The 25014-nt window shown below is 37.7% G+C and overlaps 1 protein-coding gene across 2 annotated transcripts; it reads left to right on the top strand.

Moving 5' to 3' along the window:
* The first annotated feature begins 341 nt into the window (after positions 1 to 341).
* Positions 342 to 24356, top strand: chst15a (carbohydrate sulfotransferase 15a). Of its 2 annotated transcripts, none has more exons than XM_039669922.2 (8): positions 342 to 467; positions 16415 to 17244; positions 17760 to 18099; positions 18365 to 18508; positions 19901 to 20057; positions 20491 to 20647; positions 22218 to 22365; positions 22514 to 24356. In XM_039669922.2, the coding sequence occupies exons 2-8, from the start codon at positions 16816 to 16818 to the stop codon at positions 22696 to 22698; spliced, it is 1560 nt and encodes a 519-aa protein (XP_039525856.2). In that variant the 5' UTR covers positions 342 to 467; positions 16415 to 16815; the 3' UTR covers positions 22699 to 24356. The 2 variants fall into 2 exon arrangements, with proteins under 2 accessions (XP_039525856.2, XP_039525857.2); XM_039669923.2 differs by lacking the exon at positions 342 to 467 and adding an exon at positions 15325 to 15519.
* The last annotated feature ends 658 nt before the right edge of the window (positions 24357 to 25014 follow it).

Below are 25014 nucleotides of genomic sequence, written 5' to 3' on the forward strand. Positions count from 1 at the left end.
TTTCACACAAAGTCGACAACAAGTTGTTTTGCGAAACTGTCATGAAATTCACGTGACATCACATCACTCATTGTTATAAAAGTTATGAATGTCATATTTTTACAGAATAACCTATCCCTCCATGTTTTAAAGTTTTAGTCAATTCAATATTTTACTCTTCTGTTTTATAATTAATCTAGATTGATAACATATAGGATTGGTTGGACCACAGCACATCAGTAGCAGCATGCACGTATCTCCACTGACTGAACCCCACTTGAGAGAGAGAGAGAGAGAGAGAGAGAGAGAGAGAGAGAGAGAGAGAGAGAGAGAGAGAGAGAGAGAGAGAGAGAGAGAGATGCATTTGTGCGCTTGAACAGAGACAGAAAGGCTTTCATCAACTCAGTCGCTCAGAAAGTTCTCTATATCGCGGACTCAAATGCAATCACAAGCGTTCAATGGAATATTAAAGCTTGCAAGTTGTCAAGGTAAGTTTTTTACGCGAGTTATATGAAGGTATTTTTGCCACGATTGTTCTAGGGTTTACGTGTTACACGTTTGAATCAGACTAATAGATTAGTAGCTACATTACATGAGAGCGAGACGCTTTATAGCGATGCTCCGTCTGACACTGACTGGATGTTATAGCCTAGTGTAAAAAAAGATGATTTCCAAAGCAAGTCCATTGAGAAACGCTTCGTAAATAGCCGCTGTCATCAGGATTTTCACACGCACGTTTCATTGATATCGGATGAGATGCTGCCGTGACAGAAGATTCTTTGTGCACGACCTCAGGCAAATTCAACGGGATTATTAGGCTATCAGCCACAAACATTTACAATGGTAACCACAGTTTACACTAAAATACAACAGTTAGGCTATTGTTATTCTAAAACCGTAAATTCAGAGGACGGTTGGAAGGCGGCGATTTTCTCTGAATAGCATCAGACGATTTCAGTGTCACCAAATGTTTGTATATTAACTTTTGTTAATAAGCCAAGTTTGGTTGTGCATTTATACCACCCTAATATTTATTTACATAGATTTATATAGATCAATCTCAAACTAATGTCACTTAATAACACACTTTTCCATTATATGATCATTTTCATGATAAAAAAAGCTTGAACAATTATGAGATATGATTAATCAATTTTCACAGAATTTTAAATTGACCAAAGTATATTCCCAGACGTCATAATTCATCACAGGCTTCTAAATCTTATATCAAAACTATAACTAACACTCATTTTAAACTTATTTCTTCAGAGGGATTCATTTTTGTTTTTTAAAAAATAAATAAATAAAAGTCGTCCTCACCTCCCCTTCGATCTTAATCTCAATAAAATCTTAATAAAATCAATGAATGTGAAACATTCTCAGCAAACATTTTGTGACACCAAAATGCGCAGCAATTAACCCTATAATTTAATTAAACATTTTTTTTTTTGGTCAAATTTTTGGGCGTGCGGACATGGTAAATTTTTGGAAGGTTACTGTAGACTGTTGCACTTGAGCTATTTCGAGGTACCTCCAGCACAATAAACAATTCCACAATTAAACACAGCATTCAACACGATTAAGTCATGTACATATAAGCAAGCAGACAACATATGTACATAATACATATGGAATGTATAGACCTATATGAATTTATTTTTAATAAATAAGTCAGTCATGAACAGTTTCAGGTCATTTTCCAATTGATTTCTTTATCTAGTTAACTCAAGCAATCCCACTTGCCACAATCCAAAATTCTCCACCAGTCCATTTTAGAAACAGGGTTTAGAATGAGGGAAAGAGACTTCTGGAATGTTGACCTAGGAACAGCAGTGGTGATTGAGAGAAGAACACATTACACGTGGGTATGTTGTTGGTATTCCCCCTTTAAACAGATAAGAAAGAAAAAAATAATAGATGGATCTATAGTCTTACATTATTCAGGTTACATCTACCATGTTGAAAACTGTTGAAATCCAGGAAATTGCAATGGAGAGCTTTCATGTTTGTCATGGCTACTGCACTCTGGAGTGTCTAAGGCTGTGATATATTAGTAATTGTTGGCAAAAGGAGTGTGTATTGAATGGCTGGAGTGTCTCTTCCTGACAGACATTCACCAGATCATAACAGCTGCAGAATATATAACTGCTGAGTTAACTATCCATACCAACAACCAAACCCTTCATCGCTCTGACCCGCTGTCTGCCTACACACACACACACCGTTCCCATGTTTTATTGGAAATGTCCATAGGCATAATCATTTTTATACTGGACAAACTAATTTCTTATGATTTTTAAGTTGTTTTTCTCATGAGGACCAAAAAATGTCCATTTTGTCATATTTGGTCCCATAATTTAGGGAATACACACTCACACACACACACACACACACACACACGCACGCACACACGCACGCACACACACACACACACACACACACACACACACACACACACACACACACACACACACACACACACACACACACACACACACACACTTTTTACAGTTATTTTTATTATCATAAAAATACATAAATCTATGCAACTTCTCCAGGAATGCCATAATAGCACATTTTTGTATAAAATGTGCTTTTCATATACTGTTTCCATTGCTTTCATCAGTAAGATGAAACTCAGTAGTGGTCTCAGGGCTCTTATAAGGCTCACGGCCTTTATTAACATTTCTCTTCCGTTTTCTTCTGAGAGCCACAAAACATGGCCAGACAGGCAGACAGGTGCCCTTTGGCTTCTGACATGAAGCTGTGTTTGTGTGTGTGTATTTCTGTGAATACCTCCTCCCTCCTACCTATGTGTGTGCGTGGATTGTTTTTGTCCAGCCCCTGGCAAACCCCTCTTTAATTTTTTTTGTCCCCCATAACCTTTGGGGGAAATAAAAGTAGATGAAAGTTGCACAAAAAAAAAAAAAGCCATTGAGAAACAATTCAGTTATTTATGGCTCATGTCATCTGTTCACTGGCACGATTTATGCTCTATAAAGGCTCTCCATTCTCTCTTTTTTGCAATTTCATACCCCAGCAAATCAGATATTTCACATCTTTGAATTTTTATTATTGTGAGGCCAACACGAGAAAGAATGATTTTTTAAAAACTTTTAAGTTAGATAAAATCCAGATAAATTCCATTGGACTCTTCAGCCAGCTCTCCCAGCACTCTCCCTTTGATGACAAGAAGCTGAAATAGCTCTACTGGATTGGAGCGAACTATTACAGTCACCTCAACTCACCTGATTTGGGAAGAGGAACGTGGAGAGAAGCCATCCTCTGATGTCTACAGTACATCTACCCCCAGTAAATGACATCTCTTAAGGCCACTGCAAACACACAGTTCACCCTCACTGCGGTGACAAAACTTGAGCCCACTACAGACCTGATGCCAGAGCTGATACCCACCACAAAGAGCCAGTGTCGATGCCCGCCACAGAGCCAGAACCTGTGGGGATTTTAGTGGAGTTAGAAGAGGGTGATATCCCACCACTGATACCAGGCAGTCCCAAATCTGTCTCAACCCCCATATTCATATCATATCTTCATTGTTGCTGGTTCGGATCATCACTAAGCATGTAGCATTGCTCAGCACAAGGACTGTTTTGTTGCCCAGTGCAAAGACTATATCATTGATGAAACTCCCGCCTCCTCTGCCTAAGCCAGTCAGTCCTTCGACCCACCTTTGTTGGCTCTCTCCAGTCCCTCTTCTCCTCCTCTATTGGTCCCACACTTCAAGTTAAATTTGTTGCAGATCTTTTGGTGGCAAGCTCTGCCTTGGAGAGTGGATCCCCTGGCTTTGTCTCAAGCTTTCGATCCTGTTACTCCACCTTAGCTATTAACCAGTCAGCTCCACATTGGCTCCTCATCCCTTTGGCTTCAACTGGGACCATTGTCGCACATGAGTCACCTCCGTCCTCCGGTACACTGGTTCCACCTCAGGTGCCTGTCGCTGTGGCTCTGCCTTTGCCTCCGGATTCTGCGGTCTAGTCCAGTCCAGACATCGCCTCTGCTTCGCCAGAGTATCCAGATATCTGGCGCTGGCGATCTGCCTTGGTACACTCTCCTGCCACCTACCCTGACACTCCCTTCGAGAAGACCTCTACCTCCTTCTACCTCTGTATAAAATGGACTTGTTTCGGCATCAGGAGCTGCCTTCTGGAGGAGGGGAGTGCTGTCACGGTTTGGTTTTTTTCACTTTTCATTTTCGGGCTCGAATTTGAGACTGGGCGTGACGTCATGCGCGTTCACGGCACGCTCGCCTGGCTATGTCTGGCAGGTTTGTGTATTCTCCGTGTCAGAGAAGACAACTCGAGCAACACAACTTTAGTCAACTTTCGACAAAAGTAGAAGATGGATTCAAAGAGACCGGCTTGTAGTTCATTCCAAACCCCAACGCAAACAAAGACAAAGAAAATAAAACTTCTGTCTAGTTCCAGGCGTCGGAATAAGACGAGAGTCAACATCGGTAAGCTTTCAACAAATGGAGAGATCTCCGGCCTGCTCTAGGGCTCAAACAGGATCCTAGACAAAGTAATAACTTATATTGTTCATGAAAGTCTTTCCATAATGATACAATCATAAGTGGATACAGTAAGCACATAAAACAGTTCAACATCAAGTTTTCTACCACCCCTGTTTCCCCCTCACACACACAAATAAGTGTGTAATTTACTCAAATGACTTTCCTTTCATATATTTTAAATGACTAGTAGATTTATAACTTTATTACCTCATTATGACTGTAACAAAAGATGTGTGCGGCTGATGCTCCTTTGGTTATGATGAACAGCTCGTGCAAACGTGCGTGTGTGTGTGTGATCCATCGCTTGTCGCCAGAGGGGGCGTAGTTCTGCAAAAACTCAGAGACTTGCATTTTGCACCTTTAAGATAAAATAATTCTATAAATGTAAAATAAAATGACAGCATTAATGTCAAAGTTAATTTAAGTCAGTTTAGATGCACTTCATCCATATGACAAATTGTAAACTTGATTTCTTAAACTGGAATCATTCTTTGCTGTGCTGGCCATTTTTGCTTTGTAGGACTCACAGCCTCTGCAGTTGAAGTGAACCCCATGGCAACAATGAAGATTGACTAAAATATTTCAATCCACACCTCACCAATAACCTAGTCAGCGAAATATTTGACCATCCGTGGTAATATGAACTGAAGTCGCCTCAAGCCGTAGTGTATTTAAGACATGCTAACATTACCAGTATGAGGACCGTGAGTGCCATTGTGGAGTCATTTATATGCAGCATTAACTTGCATGAGTGCTTTTGCTAGTCTTAATGATGTCGGCCTGAGTGGTATTAATTTCTTGTGTTGTGTTAGCCAGTCATAATGGTGTAAGCCTGTCTGAAACTGCCAAATAGGGAGATGTGTCTGCCTGCTTCAGTGAGCTACAGTGAGCTTGTGTAAATGGTCTGCTGCGTATAGTCATAAAATATTTCTGGTAACTCTTAAGTGACCTTGTGACATTTACTGTAATGGACGTACTACTCAAGCATTACTTGTTTCCTGTTTATTGTCTAATTGCTTAATTTGGGGCTTAAACTAATCAAATCAAAGACAGTGGTTTGCAAGGACTGCTTCAAGACTTTGATAGGATGGATACTCACCAGAGAGATGAAAAGAATCATGAGGGGGAAGTAATTTTCAGGATGATGATGGCCCATTCCACCAGAATGATTTATCATGCAGGGTGCCTCGAGTGTTACATTGTTTTACTTTTTGAAAATATGAATACATTTACTCTTACGCACAATCTATTCCTATTTTTTTTCTTCATATTATAAGCTTACATAAGTACATACTAAATGTAAAAAAAAATAACTTTAGTGAGGTGATGTAATGTTTCCTGGCTGCATTACTCTAATAGCTTCTGTATAAGAGTAAATCTGAAGAAAGTATTTCATGTATGCATATCTCTACCCAGTATTTGGCTCAGTGGCTTAAATGCTCATTTGATTCCACAAAAAAAAGAAAAAAAAAGAAGTTTTTCTGTGCATTTATATGCTCTTGTCATAGCCACAGACGGCACACCCACGTACCGCCCACAGTCCACTCACTGACCGTCTGATGGATATTGGACACAAAGCTGGAAAGTATTTTCACAATCTGGCAAGCTATTATCTGATTGGCTGGCCTTGTGCAGTTCAGGCACACAGTTATTTTTAAACTCGCTCTGCCTGCAAACAGTCATGTTTACATGTTAACAGATTTGCAAGTGCTTTTTAAGGATTTGCCAAAGTTTATCAGGTTAGCATCAAATCTTAAAAATTGATATTCCATTTTGATTTAAAAAACAAAACAAAAAAATGAACTGAAATGAAAATTTAAATGTAGACATCAGAACATTGAAACATAACGTTGCACTTTATTTCAAAGTGTTCTTTTTAACTAATACTTAATATTAGTTAAGTATATATGTACTTAGGGTTAGGATTTGGGTTTGGTTTTGGGTTAGTTGCATGTAATTAAGCTTACTGTGTATATATATATATATATATATGTATATAAGCAAGCAAAGTCGATCAGACTGTCAGACGATCAGACTGTTCTTGACTATAAGCTGTAATAAGGACCAGAACTCGTTTTAATCAGAGATCTGGCAACACGAAACTATGCAAACCATAGACAGCCAGACATTGGCCTTCCCTGTGCCCCTTCCCCCAGTACAGTGTATTTATAGCACCTGCACTAGTGAATAGGCATTATCAACAGGCACAGAATTAGATCAGATTAAGTCATAATATGATTTTACTTGAGGCGTCAGGCCCCCTGAGGCTCAGTCCTCAGTTCTGCTTTCATGTCTATTTGGAGCAGACACATAAACATTGTGCACCAGTATCAATGGAGGAAGGACGGCCTCTGAATGCTGGGCTGAATGAGTTCACTTCTCTCCCTCTCTCTTCTGGTCTTTTGTGCCAGGAGCATTGGTCTGGTGCCCTCTTTAATGATGCATGGAACATTAGACAGCCACTATCCAAAGATAGGACGAGGCCGATGGCATTCTTTGGTCAAAAGAGGCTGCATTGTTTGGGTTCAGAATAGCATGGTCTACTGAGAAAGGGGAGAACAAAGTGTGCTGTCTGTCGAGTTTGTTTTCTAAAATGTTTGCCTCAATCGTAATTTGTGATTGCCACAAATGACATTTTTAGGTATTTTATATTCAAGCACATTTCTGCCATGCATGCATGGAGTGATGGGAAAGCAGATAGTGTTGGAAGTAATATAGATACAGTACATACAGGTTTATTTTACTTAGTTTGACATTTTTAATCATACACATTATTTACACTGTTATGTTCATTTAAAGAAGGGGTTTTCAAATTGGGGTCAGGAGAGCACAGGTGGCTGCTGAAAAACTCCTTTTCATTAAAAATTTCAGTGAAGATACGTAGGATAAATACAGATTGTTTGAAAAAGTAAAAAATAAATTTATAATTGAGAGAACCCTTACGAAAAAGAAGTTTATTCAAGTGTGCTGTTAGTACTATGAAACTTACATGAAACTTACATTGTGAACATTATGAAACATTATGAAACTTACATTGTTTACATTGTTGCAACTTACAACTTCACTTGAATTTTTGTGTAGGCTAGTCCACTGGTAGTGTACAAGACATGACTTTAATTCTACTTTATTCTTTCTCCACCATTGACTGAATGTTTTCACTGTTATACGGTAGGGGGCGCTATGTCATCTTCTAGTGCAGATTCTCCAAATTAAAAACACAGGAGAAGAAGAAGCTGAAACAAGTGAAAGAAGAATAGCCTACTCACGCAAATGTATAATAACGTGATCATTAAACATTACAATAATGTCAATGTTAACAAATGAATTGAAGCATAACCCATAAAGAGAAACCGACTGTGAAGCTTTGGGGGTGTTGGACTCGATCTACTCCATCTTTGTTTTCATCATCATTCTGAATCTGATCAAGGCATTTCTTTGACACAAATGAGATTTTCTCAACTTTTTTTGTTTAAAATGTTTCTTTTCTTTATGAAGCGTACCAACATTCAACTGTTGATAAAGAAGCATAAAGCTAATTAAATGTTTTTTTTTTGTTTGTTTGTTTGTTTTATAAAAGGACAGTTAAAAGTATTTTTTTCAAGTATAAAAAATAACATGTCAGCATAGTAGTATAGGCCTACTGCATACACAGCCCATTCTCACAAAATACATAACCAGCCAGTGCTCAAAACTACTGTATCTGCTTGCCTTAGCTCGATTCAAGGCGGTAAGCTTGTAATAATGTTTTTAACTCCAGTGGTACTGGTGGATTTCCGCAGGAGATTTGAGCATGTCTTTGTGTCATTTCCTCACATCTGTACACATAAAGGAGTCTCAGCTAGTAGGCTATATTGAGTGTGAGGATGCTGGAGGAGAAGGGAAATCATGATTAAATTGCAAATAGTTTGTGAAAAAATAAATAAATAAATAATTACACATGCAGCATTACTTAGGTACAAATATAACTATTTAAAGCCATTTCCAGATAATATTTTAATCATGTTTTGACAAGAAAATAAACATATTATTTAATCTAGGGTTAGGTTAGGGCATTTAGATAACATGTTGTCTTTAAAATATTAATGAGACTTTATACTGCACCTAAAAATATACTGCCTTTATATTTTAGCAAAGGAATCTCTTGTACAGAACAAATTAAATTTAGAATTCTTTGGCAACAAAAGGTACAAGGTAAAAAACACATGGTTTACTAGTAGTTTTTACTAAACTATAACAATACAAAAAGATCAATGGGACCACAGAAAGGAAGGATGAAAAAAAGAATATATTGTGATAGGGAAAACCTTGTGTTAAGAAGAATGAAAGCTGCCTTCCATAACCTACATTCAGGGGTGGAGAAACATAAAAGAATAGGATAAGAGAGGGAGAGAAAAAAAGCAAATGAAAAAGGGATTCTTGAAGTTATTTGTAGCTCACGTCTGTTCATTCGCACAACGGATGCTCTGAATCTCCCATCTTTCTATATTCAAGTTGTTTCTCAACTCTATATCGCAAGTTCCAGGCAGCAGATCTAATTAAAAATCCAGACTAATACATCATTTATTTATGAGATAAATTCAAGTGGCTCTTATCTGACAGAATATGCGTGACTTTGCATTTTTATGCATAACTGCACTGCTGACATTTGCTACATATTATCCTTGTGAATTTTCCTTGTGGATGGTAACAAAGAACAGGCTATTGATTAAATGGCAAGAGGAACTTGGATCTATTGTTGTACTGTGTGGGTATATGGGACATAAAAGATTTGCAAAGAGGTATCCTGAGTTGCCCGTCAAGCACACAATAGCATTGTCAGGAAACACGTTTGAACACATGACCATGGGGAAGTAGTAGATGTAATACATGTTACTAATGTACATTAGTAACACCACGAGTATGCATAAATTGATTCTTATAGTTGTGAAGATTTCTTTTGTCTTTTTGATAAAACATAAAATAAAACTATTTATATGAGTTATTATGAGTACACATGAGTACACATTTTATGAGTACACATGAGTACACATTTTTTATGAGTACACATTTTTAATTTTTTTTTGCAATATACCCTCAAATCTGAATTCTGAATATTTGAATTTTAAGGTATAAACTCGCAATTCTGAGAAATAGAATTTCTTTCTCAATTCTCTCAAATCACAATTCTTTCTTTCTTTCTTTCTTTCTTTCTTTCTTTCTTTCTTTCTTTCTTTCTTTCTTTCTTTCTTTCTTTCTTTCTTTCTTTCTTTCTTTCTTTCTAAGAAGTATTTATTGATAGGCTGCTGAGTGAAGCACCTGAGGGAACTTCTCTTTCTCTCATCTCTGTTGTTTAATTACACTTCTTTTCTTCTGCGCTACTGCTCTTTTCAGGGTGGATTACATAAACAGTTTCCCAAGCTTCGTTGCCGTGCTACACACGCTGCACAGAATAAGACAATAAAAGCCTTCCATCAATGCACTGACAGCATGAAATCAACAGCAAACCACATGCCCCATGTTTCAAGCACTGAGAAGCAAACATCTTTAAACCGCAGAACAAATCTGCTCAACTGAACATGAGCCTGTCATCACATACAATATATGCATGCTGGAGTATCATAGAGGGAATAAAGGGGCACTGAGAAAGGCCTGCTTCAGCAGGAGTTTATATAACATGACCCATAAGCACATCTGTCTGCCAGATGGGTGCCAATTTATACAAGATTTTGCTAATAATAACTTCTGTGTTATTTATGCCCTTGAATTGATCAGTTTAGGAAAAGACAAGTAGCATTTTAATGAGAAATGTTGTGCACAGTGCTATATTTTAGGGTCACATGGTTTATAATGACAAATATAAAGGGCCCTGATTAAGTAAAGGTTTACATACATAAAAACTTAACAGCACACAAATCATTGATACAAATAGGTTATCTTGTCAGTTAGTGTAGATTTTCCTTGATTCAATATGTCATTTGCGTCTCTATAAAAGTGGACAATCAAGAGCAGTGTCAATGCAAACAATTACACTGCACCTGCAAAGTAATTTGTCAAGTCTGAAATTAATTATGGAAACAGTGTCTGCAAATTAACATGACTGAATGACAAGTACATCTGATTCAGGATGCACCAGCTGCCGTCACTATGTTAAAACGCAGACATTGAGAACACAGAAGATGTAGTGCTGCTCGAATGGATTACAGTAATGTGATACAAATGTATTTCTATGCAGTTGTTTTATTTTAAATTTAGCACACAAAATCACTGAATGTAATGGATTATTTACAGCACTTTATCTGTAAAAAAATAAATAAATGTGGTAATTGATGGCACGGTGCACACAGAACCATTTTGAGACATTTTTGAAAATAATTTAATAAATGTCCCGTTAGACACAACGGGCAAAAAAACATTTAGTTGCACAGAAATTTTTGGGACAGAACAACCAACATCAAAAACTCATAAAAGACAGGGCTGAGTCTTAAATATAGGGGTAAATGAGCTAGACAACAAGGGGGTTTGGTTGTAAACCAAACCACTTATATATATATATATATATATATATATATATATATATATAGTTGTATATCTTCAAATAGAGACATTTTCAAATCCTGCCTAGTGTTGACAAGGGAACTAGAACATCTGAGGTTTATCCACAGTGTGACTATTAATTGAACTGTCACTCTCTTAGCTTTTCCTGGGTTGTGTTTGTCAGATGTCACATCCTTGTACCCAAAGCCTTCATTTATAATGTCTTGTGTCTTTCTTTTCAATTTCATTTGCAGGCCATTTAATCAACACTGTCAGTTGGGAAACAAATTTCATGCCTGAGACCACATTGAAAAGCTTGGATTTTTTTTTTTCACTTTAACCCTGAAATAAATTGGGGGGAAAAAATAAAAATAAAAAAATGGGCAGAATATGATTTTTTGTTCATTTTTCAAATCAACTTTTCACTCTGATTTTTAAGCTGATTATTATTCATTATTTTTTTTTAGAAGAAGCAAAATAGAAAAAAAAATGTGACGAATCTTGCTATGTACTGTAGTTGTCAAAATGTTTTTGTTGAGCATTTTTGGATATATGTTGATATTTGACTGATGCCATTTCAGACTCGGCTCCACTGAGCTTCATTGTCGGCTGCCGCATTCATTCATTTCCTTTCACTTGTACTGACTGTGGAATAGATGTTATCCCTGCATGTTTTTCCTCTATTTACACTGCACAAATGGAATGTGTACTTGTTAGTCTGTGTGTGTTTATGTTTGAGTGTGTGTGTGTGTGTGTGTGTGTGTGTGTGTGTGTGTGTGTGTGTGTGTGTGTGTGTGTGTGTGTGTGTGTGTGTGTGTGTGTGTGTGTGTGTGTGTGTGTGTGTGTGTGTGTGTGTTAGGAGAATATAGATTAACTCACTCAGGAAGAGTCGATAGCGAGCATTTTGCTTTCTGTGTCTTCTTTGAGAGAGGTGAATTGTAATTTCACTGATTGTAGACTCACATATGAAATCAAGAATGGATAGATAGATAGATAGATAGATAGATAGATAGATAGATAGATAGATAGATAGATAGATAGATAGATAGATAGATAGATAGATAGATAGATAGATAGATAGATAGATAGATAGATAGATAGATAGATAGATGAAGTGACACTGAAGTGTAAACATGTTTTTTTTTTTATTTCTACTGATTTTAATTTTACTTTGCAATGTTCTGTTCCAAGTGCATTTAACTCACTCTTTGATCCAAGTGCATTTACTCAAACTATGCAGTAGCACTGAACTAAGCCATGATTTTAAAGTGTATGGTTTACTTAAAAAACATTTCAACAACACATTTGATTTCTTGTTTTACTTCGTAAGACTACATATCTACAAAATATAGACCACAGAGACCTCAAAACTTGGTACAACGGTGACAGTGATAGAATAGAGCACAGCAAAACAGCAAGTTGCTATTCCTAACAAAGGTAAAAGCAATGGTAAAACTGGGTAAATACAACTAGAAAACAGTGAAAATGCAACCTTATTAATTATATATTAATTATGGTCCAGTGCATGATTGAACACGTATCAGAGAGATGAGTAGGTTTTATTTAATTTTAACTTTACTTTGATATTCACTCAAATAATCATTATAAACATAACAAGTAGAATATTATTTTAAGTTCAAGCTTTAATTTCTGCAAGCTCGAATTGAGTAATATTTTATTCTGGCCTGAACTAACTTCAATCTAAAAATACAATTGTTTTTTTTCTATATCTATAGTATTTACTTCATCACAGATTATACTCCCCTCCCCTCCTGGTGTACTGTACTACAACTTAAGCTACGACCACCCAACACCCCCCACCCCCCATCCCCCATTCCCCCGATCCTTGGCATCCCCTTTCATCCACCCGGATCCATTCCTGCATTCTCTGATCAATTAGTCATGGCACTGGCTGGCACGGACAGAGTAGCCTCTGTGTTTGGAAGCAGTGGTCTTGACAGCTCTGCTGCCCTCTTTTTATGACTCTGGGACTGGGTGAGGGAGGGGGTTCAGAGAGATGTATGTGAAAAATGACATAGCAACAAACTATGTCATAGCAACTGTGTCCGGAATCATGAGTAGGTACTAATTTTGAATAAGAAATTACTCCACAACCGCTAAAAAAGTATGTGTGTAGTATGAATTTAACACCTGCCAACATGCCAAATGTGGGTGGATTTCAACCATGCTGGGTAACAAACTCACTCCCACTCGCCACTTTGGTGTGTTGAAAAATTGTAGTCTTGTCAAAAGACATCTGACATAAAAAACGAATTGCAATTTATCACTACACTACAATTCCCATGAGTACTACCTGCACATAGTCTAGTGTTTGCTCTCTTGATGGACAACACTGTAAACAAGACGACACGCGGAGATTAAACTCGCGGACTGGCCGTCGGACTAAGGGCTGTTTTAGTCTGCCCTCAATGGGCTATATGCACGAACAAGTTCCGCATTTGACGCAAGGATGCTCTTCAGTTTCCAGTTGGGGAGATTTAAAGCGGAGGAAAACCAAGGAAAACGGCATTATGGCAGAGTCTTCCAAATTTACTGAATTTCTCCGAAAGAGAGATAGTATTTGTTTACATTTTAGCGATATGAGGATGACAGTATACATTATATTTCAGGATGACAGTGTTTCGTGTAAACAAATTAGGAATGAATGACCATCGTTTGTCGCAACATTGTTTTTACATTCATTTTATCATTCACCTGTGAACCATGCCTTTAAAATTTTCTTTAAATGACACTTAGTTGTGCACAAATTACACTCTAAAACACATAACTTAAAGGATAAGAGAATTAAAATTTTTGGGTGAACTAACCTGTAAGGACCCTCACCCTTGAATTGTGTAGGCTTTGCATAAACAACATTAAAAGCATCATTAGGCACGCAATTTGTAGAGCTCCTTACTTGTGGTTTTGATTGACAGGTATAATGATGGAGCTTCTCAGTAATGAATCATTGAGTTGTGGACTGCTGTGGCGTTCCCGCAGCGAGTGCTCATTTCAAGACTAACGCATCCTCTCTCTGTCCCATGCTCCCCCTCTACTTCAATCAGATCCATAATGAAAACATGCTCGCAGATCCCTCACCTCCCCACACTTAGAGTTGGGTTTGTTATTCTGAAATATATTTAAAGTGGCAGCACAAGTCAGCCCAACCCCATGCTAAAGTCATCAGAAATGTAACACTTGTGCTTAAAATAAACACCCACGCTGACAATGATGGAGGTCCTCGTTGCGCTTTACCTCAAACTCTTATTTTCAGGCAACGGATAGCGAGACCTCACTTATTTTCAATCAACGTAACTCAGACGCACAATCTGTCACTATGATGTTATTTAAGGTCAGCGTACATACTGTACAAACACTCCCAGTGTCTATTTTTCCATAGCAACACTGATCAATGACACCTGCCTTTATCTCCATGGGAACGCACATGTCCTCCTTTGACTACCTTCCCTCTCTTTTTCGTTCATTAATCTCTCCCAATTTCTCTGTCTATCACCCTCTCTCTTTCTCTCTCTCTCTCTCTGAGTGTTATACAAACCATCGTGCACAAATAGAAAATTATCTATAATTTATGAGACCCACATCTATTTATTTGTTGAGCATGGATTGTGGTCTGTGTGGGCTTCGGTAGAGTCACATTTCTGTTAATGATCTCCCCAAGGTAAATTTAACCACAATTAGGCGGTAAATAACAGCCCTGAACTGTCTGATGAAAGGATGAAGGCAACCCCTCCACAAGAGGATCCTGGAGGCCCTTTAATTTGCCAAAATAAAAGGAAGAAATCAAAACAAGGCAAAATATTTTTTTTTTTAGGTTTTTAAAAGCCCTGCTCTAGAATGTCCAACCCCACATATTTAGCAATAAAGCCGTTAGGTCTACATTGAGGAGAAATGCTGAGTTTTGTGTTTTTCCCCCACCAGCCTGACTATTTCATCCAACATTTGTAGGAAAAGCAAGGACGTGTCCTTGAGTTTAATACAAACACACAATTACAAGGAAGATACATAATTAGAGCATGCTAGTCCTAAACATTCACTTGCAGGCGTTTATCAAGAATGAAGCCATTCGTTTTAGCAAAGAAAACCCAAAACAAACTGTCCAGTGGATACAAATAATGATATTCCCATTTTTCAATGTTTTATCCAATAATTAATTTCATGGTTATGAAGCATCTTGTTGTTTAGTTGTTGTTTTGTTTGTGTTTTTATGGACTTTTAGTTTGTTTCTCATTATTTCCTGGGTTTCCTTGGTTGTCTTGGATACTAAATATGTTGTTGTTGGTTGTCGTGGTTATTCATTGATTTCACACACCTGTTCCAGATTTAGATCATTAGTTCATTCAGTATATAGTCATCAGTTTCAGTTGTTCTTTGTCTGGTGTTTACTGCAGTCTTTTTTGTGTGTGTGTAATGAAGTTACTACTGCATTTAGAGCCACTGCTTCCTCCTCAGCCTAATTGCTACAGTTACTTTCTCAGGTGAATGTGATTTCTGTCTATATCATAACTAAAGTTTGTGGTTTGATAAACTCTCTTGAGATATACACAACTGTTCAACATTCTGGGATCAGAAAGATTTTTTTGAAAGAAAGAAATGCATCCTTTATTCAGCAAGGGTGGATAAAAAGTGGCAGTAAAGAAAATGTATGTTTCAAACAAACCTGCTTCTTTTGAACTTTTCATCAAAGAATGATTTGGTAAAAAAAAAAGTATGTTTCCACAAAAATATTAAGTAGCACCGCACATCAGTGTATTAGATTGATAATTTAGCTTATTCATTTTCAAATCTATTAAGATAGAAAAATTATTTTAAACGTCACTATCATTTACAATATTATTGTTTTTACAACATTTTTAACACCAAATAAAAACAAAAAATAAATGATAAAATCTTACTGACCCCAAACTTTTAAACTGTAGTGTAAATGGTATATGCATAAATACTTATACAATATATAGCTACTTCTAAGACATCAAACCTTTTGTTTTCGACTTGTGTGTTCAGGGCTTAAACCGTAAGTAAGAGAGAGACCGAAAAGAGTGAAGGCTGTCAAGTAAATGTGTCTCTTAGCTTGCAGCTGGTCTACTGTGTTCTTAATTAGGCCTGTCCTGAGGTTATCATGTCTAAATGGATTACGCCCTAAACTCTCCAAAACACACATTCTGTGCAGCTGTACATACCCACACACCATATGCCACACAGTCTGTGGCCTGTATGATGTTCCTGCCATCGTTTCTCTGATGGTTATCTAACTAACCCATCACAGAGTTACTGGCATGTGAGCGACAGAAACAGAGTATTACCAACATCCACTGCTTCCTAGACTCAAATCAATGTGCATTTATGGTTTATTGCTCTTTTTTTGTCTTGCAGGAATAGACCTTTCTGTTATCCGAGCTTCTGTTGGGGCGTTTGTGACCTTGACAACCAAATCTGCACTGTGTTTGTGCTGGTGCGCTGTCAACCCCGCTGCCGCGGTGTCATTTGTGGCAGCTAAATTGAAGGAGTGCTCCAATCGTCTAGCCCCTCGCCACGCGTGCGGGAAGCCCTGCTCATTCCACTGTCTGTCTTCCTGCCCACAAACATTCCATTATAAACAATGACCTGAAGCCATATAGCATCTGCTCCATAAAAGATGTTGATTTCATTGGCAAAACACCGTTCTTTTGGGTTATGGCGCACTGAACGGTATGATGGAGCGGACCTCGTACAATAACTCACATCGAGGGGATTCACTTTATATGCAAAGTGAACACAACTAACATAATACAAAAATGGACCACAAGCATGGCCTTCTAAACACCTTTGATGAAAAACTGGGGTACTGCAAAAACAAGCCCAGTAACGGGTCGATGAGTGTATGGACTTTCATAGAGAACAACAGAGCACAACATCGAGCATGGGGCCCATGGACACTCTGGTCTGTACGGAAAATCAAAATCTTAAGCTTTCTTTTTGGACTTACAGTCACCATTCTAATCATGGCGTCTTACATCTTGACGAGGGACCAGAAAGGGCTCTTTTTAACGACGTCGCCGTATCACCTTACCGTGGTGTCTCATCTGGCACAGCAACCCCTTAATCTGTCTTTCACTACTGACAACACAGTTGTGAGAGAAGTGGTGAGGAGGATTGTGGCCAAAGTGGATTTCAGTTGTAGAAGAGTGCCTGACCTGGAAGAAGTGAAAGAGAAAGAGGCAAACGTACGTGCATTTTGGGTTACATGTATATATAATTGCAAAATTTACTTTTTTTTTTTTTTTTTTTTTTTACAAAAAGACTAAGTTTATATCAACTTTAAGTTTCGGTTTATCCCTGCTACAGTGCTGGTCAGAATTATTTGCCCCCTTGGTAAAAAAAAATGCAGTTTTTTTCACTAAGGAAAAAATGCTGTATCATTTTTATAACAATGGGTGGCAAACTTAATTTACATGGAGAGTTTAAAAAGTCAAAGGAAAGTCCAAACAGCATTTATTTGAAATAGAAATCTTTTATAACCTGATAAATGTTTTTACTGTCACTTATGTTCAATTTAATGCCTCCGTACAGAATAAATGTATTAATTTAATTAAATCTCAATAAAGATCGAGAAAATCTTACTGACCCCAAACTTTTGAACTTTTGTGTAAAGAAAATGCACACCTTCATAGATGAACATGTGCAAGCTACATGCAAATCTAAGTTTACTATCACAAGCCTTGGTCTTTCTCGTCCACAGATATTCACTGCAATTCCTCGAATATTTCTTCCCAATCTCAAGAACCCCTGCTGGTATGAAGAATTCTTTGGGAATATCACAGCTGATCCATATGGGAAAAACTTGTATGCCCTTTACTCAAAGCGCTTCCAAGCAATATATGACCACCTGCGTAGAGCGTTTCCAGCTCACCTGCATCAGCATGCTGGTAGACATTACCGCCTGCGCTGCCTGCCCTTGTTTTACATCATCGGCCAGCCCAAGTGTGGCACCACAGATCTCTACGACCGCTTACGGCTACATCCAGAGGTCCATTTCACCGCGATGAAGGAACCACATTGGTGGACACGAAAGAGGTTTGGTGAGTTTCACACAAAAAAAGATAATTCGTCCCTCGGTTTAAAATGTGAATTCATGGTGCTAGTTGGTCTTTGTGACAGGAAAATGTGCATCCCTCCCATCACTCCCCTTTTATTACAATTTAAAGCATCTGCTTAATGTTAGACGGGTCATTGAGTTCCATCACATTTATTTTATGAGACAAATTTTACAGCTACAGAACAGATGCCATGTAATTCTGTTTGCAAGCTTTGAAATAATTGTACTTTGTTTTCCCCTGGTTTAAGGTATCATCAGGTCAGGTAATGCTTTTCAGAACCCCTTTCCACTGAAAGACTACCTGGATCTTTTTGACCAAGCAGCCAATCAGATTCAAGATCACTTGATGAGCAATTCCTCCAGAAGCCACAAAAAAGTCAACATCATAATCGGTAATAATTACATGTATTCCCTTTCTTTAATGCAGGGATTCCCAAACTATTTGTGAGCCAAACTTCTCTGACCTAAAATATTTACTTGAAGTACCCCCTGAAAAATTTAAGTTAATATTACAAACACAATGGCATGTTCATGGTTCTCCGATATCGGTTAATAGTCAAATTACATGCAGGTACAGTAAACAAATAAATATTTAAAGGGGTGGTAAAGTATGATTTCACTTTTCTAACTTTAGTTAGTGTGTAATGTTGCTGTTTGAGCATTAACACCATTATCAAAGTTACAATGCTCAAAGTTCAAAGGAAGATATTTGCTTTTAAAGAAAAGGACTAGCTAGTAGGGACTACAAGACATTCCTCCCGGGTCAGTGACATCAGCGACATCAGCAACCCCAAAATGTACATAAACCCCGCCCCTGAGAACACGCAGTCCATGTTGAGGAGAGGAAAAGTTGTTGTAGAAGAGTACATTTGTGAGTCAGCTCAAACTTTATAGCATCCATATTTTCACATGCAATTGAAAGTCACTTTGTGTGCATCTCACAATAGTTCCATATGAGCGATTTATAGATTACATGACAGAATATCCTCAGCTAACCATTTAGAGAAGCCCTGTTGTATTCTACATGTTGTCACTTCTTCTTAGTCTCTCCATCTTTAACTGACTCTGTTTTAACATTAAAGGAAAAACAGTTTCTGTCATTTTAATGTGTCTGCTGGAAATGGCAGCTGCCGAGCTCTTGAAACCCCACCTGTTGCAAAAACGCACCGCTTTGTGCCTGGCCCTTTAAATGCAAATGAGCTGCTGCAAACTGTGCATTTTTTGCAAACCCTCAAAAAGTGACTAACATATAAAAAAATGTGTGGGGTATTATGTGCTAAAACTTCACACACACAATCTGGGGACGTCAGAGATTTGTTTTACATCTTGTGAAAATGGCATTTTACCGCCATTTTAATTTTTTCATTAAGTACTTTATTTGATTTGTGTTTAGTTTAAGATCATTTTAATTTTTTTTTAGAATTTAAGGAATTACTAGCTTTCCATCAACTCACAAACCCCAGTTTTAGGTATAGTTTTTGAGGCATGCTTAAAAGTTCTCCAATTAAATTCACATTGTCTATAAACCCAGACTTGCTCATTAGAGCTGCCAGATGTTATAGACAAGGTCTTTCCTCTTGTTATGACTCACACCAGAGGTATTAAAATAAAATTAGAGGCCTGAGAAATTAAATCAGCTAAAACAAACACTAATATCATTCATCAGATGATCCCTGTCTTCAAATGAAACATCAAGTTGTTTGGAGTTAAAGCAGGATTGTAAACTTTTACTAATAATCTCATACAAGACACAAAAGGATTTATTTTTATTTTTTTATTGACAGGTGAAGCAAGCGCATCCACTATGTGGGACAATAATGCATGGGTTTATTTTTACAACAATGGAATGGGGGTGGAGCCTCCTTTTCTGGTGCAAGACTTCATTCATGCTGTCCAACCAGATGCCAGATTCATTGTGATGCTCAGAGATCCAGTAGAGAGGTACTTATCCCATTTTCAAATATGTATATATTTACAGTATATTTATCAGTATCATTTATTCGGATCTCATAACCAGTATTAGCAGCCCATTCTCACCCCCAAGGCGTCACTTAACTGACGCCTTGGGAAGCATTTAGGCGCCCTTTAGCGTCAGTTAGATGACGCCCTAGGATCGCGTGTACCCTACCCCCACCCCACACCTAAACCTAACCGCGTCCTCTAATTGACGCTTAGCGTCAGTTAGATGACGCCGTAGGATCGCGTCATGTAAGTGACGCTAAAGGGCGCCTAAAATGTCAAATATCGAAGCATGGTCAAAGGTGACGCCTTGGGGTGAGAATGCGTTGGTATTAGACTACTGTGAGAGATGCTCTTTAAATTGCCCTCTTACCTTTTATTGTGTTTGTCTGTGTATTTGTGTGTGAGAGAGCAGGCTTTACTCAGACTATCTATACTTTGGCATGGCTAATAAATCTGTGGAGGATTTTCATGAGAGAGTATCAGAATCATTGCACCTGTTTGAGGCCTGCTTGGCTGAGAGGTCCATCCGTTCCTGCATTTACAACACCACTCTCAACAACTTGATGCCTGTGAGTGCAATATGAAGCATGATCATTACCTCATATGTAAATATTTAATATGATATTGCTATCTTAAAGGGATAGTACACCTAAAGGTGACAATTCCATAATTTACTCAACCTCATGTCATTCCAAACCTGTGTGATTTAATAGAGATGTAGAAACAATGCATTGAAACTGGGGCTGTCAAGTTCCTAAAACTATTCCTTCAGCTCATTAAAATGTTATCTCCTGAACGATAGATGGTTATGTCTCACCAAAGCACCACAGTTGATAACTCACATTAGGGAAGGGGCTCAAAGGCGGCTGGTGTGAGTCAGAGTCAGATTTTGTTCAGTGTGATGATGTATGGTTGAATGATGTAATTGGTTAAGCCACCAGGTGCAGCCTTGTAGATAAGATATGGGATGAGCTGTTCTGGCTCTTCCCCAAAGTTGTGCAGCCAGTAGATGATATTCACCTGTGGAGAAAGATGTTGGAAGGTGAACTGAAGGCAGTTATAGAGAAATCTAAATGTGTTTTGAAAGGTAAATTGTTTTTCAGCACTGATCTGGGGATTAAAGTCATGAATGTTTGATTTATGGCTGTGATGCTGCGGAAAGAACCAGAAAAAAAAATCTGGATTGCTGCATCATTGCTGCTTAGTCTAGTAAACTGGATGCAATATAATACAAATAGAGGGTTGTGCACCATTCGGAATTAAATTAAGAATGTTTATTATATTATGAACTGAGGTATCATTTGAATGATTATTTAATTATAACTAAATTAATTGTCATTTTGTGCACCGTGGTAAACCATTTATAGAATTTCCCAGAATCTCCACACTCTTCAAAATGGAAGCAAACAACAATGCCAATATTTATTGGTATAATGTTTTCTGAAAACAGTTGCGTAGGGGTTGCGTTTTTTTTTTTTTATGGCTGGATTTTTTTTTTTTTTTTTAATCAACACATAAAGGAATTAAAGAATAAAATTAGTTGTAATCTGTGTCAACTTGGAATTCCTACTCATTAAACAAAAGAGATAAGAATGTTGTCTACTCCTTATAATAATGAAATATATTAAATGTATTAAATACATATCAGAAGTGAAAAGATATAATATCACCATATTATATATAGCAATACAAAAAATTCTGTTATAAAACTGAAAAAATTAAGGATAGTCTCATGTTTTGTTGAACCATTGGGTCCCTCTGTTGGTGAAAACAAGAAATGAATGCATTCACTTCAACAAACTTTCCTAATTATATATTTGACTTTTGATAAATAGTCAAAACGGAACAAAAACAGTCTCAATTTCCAATAAGGTTATATACATGTTATATTTACAGCAGAAATAGGGAGACAATAGGTTGAGAACCAGTGACTTAATACATCTCTGACAAAAGATGTTTCTACATTAAATGTGTCGTTGTGTATGCATTATACTGATCTGTTATTCGGTCTATGTTGGGAACTGTGCCTGTCTATTTCTGAATCTGTTTGAGCTACTTGTCAATGACTAGCACAAGTTTAATTGTGTCTGTCATGAATTCCAAAGAGTGTGGCACTGTACTTATTCTCTGTATTTGTAGGTGAGGCTCCAGGTGGGACTGTATGTCATGTACCTGCTGGACTGGCTGAGTGTTTTCAGTAGAGAGCAAATTCTCATCCTACGACTGGAGGATCATGCCGCCAACCGGAAAATCACTATGCGTAGAGTCTTTGAATTTCTTCAATTGGGTGAGTTTCTAGTTTTAATATGCAAAGTATGATGATGTGGGTCTGTTAGTTAACCTCTGAAGTCTTAATAAATTTGTCATCATGTGGAAATAAGTGCAAGTATCTATTATTTCACTGACCGTGTGTTTGTGCTTCATCGACCCTTCAGGTCCTCTTACTCTGCAGAAGGAAGCAGACATTACGAAAAGTCCCGCCTCAAACACCAGACGACCAGCCAATCGAAATCTAGGCCCAATGCTGCCCATAACCAAGGAGATTCTGCAGAACTTCTACAGGCCTTTTAACCAGCGCCTGTCGCAGGTGCTGAAGGACCCTGCCTTTCTCTGGACGTAACCCTGAAGAAGAGGGAATAAAGACTTGGATTATTGTAATAGATAAATGGGACACCAATTAAACTCTAGGCTGGTACTGGGTGGCTGGTATCCCCTTTGGTCAGAATTTAATTTAACGCTAACTTCTATATAGTGATACCACTGACTTTATTATTATTATTGTTATTATTATTTTGCTTTGGTTATTGGTGCTGGACACTTTATTGCACTTTGATACTCTGAAAGTATTTGGTCACAATGACCACTGATAAATTAACAATTTATTCAGTCGACCACTAAGAAAATAATAGGCCAAGACGATTTAATTAATGGATCCGATATGGCTCTGGAAGGTTTTTCAACAAATAATGTTAATGCTGTTAAAGCTTTAAACTTTAAAGGGCTCATATAATGGTACATGCACTTTTACAAGTTGATTGTACTGAAATGCATGTTGGCAGTGCTTGTACACAACCATCATAATAACAACCATCATAATGATAAATCTATCCAGTGTTTCTTTTTCTTATGTCTCCAAATCGAGCCGTCTGACCGTGTGACGTCACAAGGTCGGACACCCTCATGATTGCTGAATGACAGCAGCGTTTCATCACAGACCCATCCTGAGTAAGCTGTCATCATTGTCCGCTATTGTTGATATGCTGGAGCAGAATGGCGTCTAAGCAGTTGTGGTGCTCTGTTCTAGGGTGAATAATGAACACAGCAATCATTTTGATGTTCCTAAATTTGAATCAATGAAGACGCAGTGGCTGAGTTTTGTTTTCGAAGGGAATCTTCCCCACGATCAACGTCAATGCTTTCATGTTTTCATGCATGACTGCTTTATAAACGTGGGTCAGTATAAGCTGATTTTGCTATGAAGCTGCTCCTGAAAAAGAATGGCACCAACTATTTATGTACTTCCTGCTGCACCTCCAGACGAAGTGTGTAAAGTTTTATTAACCTTTATACTAATCTTTGCAAATCGTGAAAAGGTGATTTAAAAAAAAAAAAAAAAATTCCATGACCATTAGTTGTAACGTCAATCTGTCAACGTAACGTATACATCAGTAAACATAGTGTTCGTATCTCACTCTACCCTGACAGTATAGATAGATCAAAGTGACAGTTAACCAACCATTCAGAAATGTTCTGTTTGAGCTTTAATTGTCAAACTTCTTTGCGGCCTTCATCTTATTCCGGGTGCGACTCCGGTTGTAACTGATACATTGCACAGGGACTCCCCCGCTGCAATACTTTCTCCAAAATATACCCTCAACTGGTGATCGAAGCTCATTATCATTTAAAGGCATGTGCACTGAAACGGCGTGCTGAAAACAGCTGTTTTTGACTACGTACGTTTAGGGTTTTCTTAAAATGCTAATGAGAATTGTTTTATAAGTATATTATAAAGTTTTCATTGACCCTAAACATTCTTCAAAAATGGCATTATATGACCCCTTTAAGAGTTTAGCTCCAAGGAAAATGTGAGCGGGCTATTTGTTGCCTGAAAAGTCAGAACATTACCTCTGTTCAATATAAAACAAGACAATATAAAGGATTGTGGAAACAGAGCAAAGCCATCCTGGAGATTGTACTGGTCAAATGACTGGTGTCACTGTGATGTAATTTTAATGAAATTAATCATAAATCATTAACGTCACTGATAATGGAAACTGATATTAACACAACACTTTCCAAGGCTGTCAATAATTTGTCACTCATATGCTTTATTTCAGATATATTATTAGTAAAGTACCCTAAAAAGACTCTGAATATTAAGAGCTTTTAAAATGGTTACTGGTGTTTTTTGTTTGTTTGTTTTGTTTTGCAAATTTACGACAGCTGCCTACTTATTTCAATAATATCTGTCTGCAGAGCCGCAGAGCCACAGTTTCACCCCAGCAGTTTTACACCAGCAGTTTTACCCCGCGCATGCGCCGTTTCACCACAACAGTTTTAACCAGTTTTATCCGCGCATTCGCAGTTTCAATATAGAAGTTTTACCCGCGCATATTGTTCAGTATTAAAACGATCTAATGGTTATTGCTACCAATTATTTTTGCTTATTACTTATTAGTCTGCAGAGCCACAGTTTCACCCCAGCAGTTTCACCCCGCACATGCGCAGTTTCACCTCAACAGTTTTACCCGTGCACGCGCAGTTTCAATATAGTTTTTGTTACCAATTATTTTTGCTTATTAGGTTTTTGTTTTTTTTCTTTGCTGTTGCTCGCAGGCCTTCAGGTTCCTTTACTGAAATAAAACAGTGCTTGTATCAGGAACACACTCTTTTACATTTTTCCTCCAAAAAATAAAAAGCCTGGCCTACATACACT

This window comes from Pimephales promelas, chromosome 15 (assembly GCF_988280905.1).
Source record: "Pimephales promelas chromosome 15, fPimPro1.hap1.1, whole genome shotgun sequence".
NCBI lineage: Eukaryota > Metazoa > Chordata > Actinopteri > Cypriniformes > Leuciscidae > Pimephales > Pimephales promelas.

What these genes read in the sequence shown, in the direction of transcription:
- chst15a (XM_039669922.2), top strand. Translation starts at nt 16,816, where the DNA reads ATGGACCACAAGCATGGCCTTCTAAACACCTTTGATGAAAAACTGGGG. An exon ending in CTCAGAGATCCAGTAGAGAG is followed by an intron (nt 20,058 to 20,490) that starts GTACTTATCCCA and finishes GTGAGAGAGCAG; the next exon opens with GCTTTACTCAGACTATCTAT. An exon ending in CTCTCAACAACTTGATGCCT is followed by an intron (nt 20,648 to 22,217) that starts GTGAGTGCAATA and finishes CTGTATTTGTAG; the next exon opens with GTGAGGCTCCAGGTGGGACT.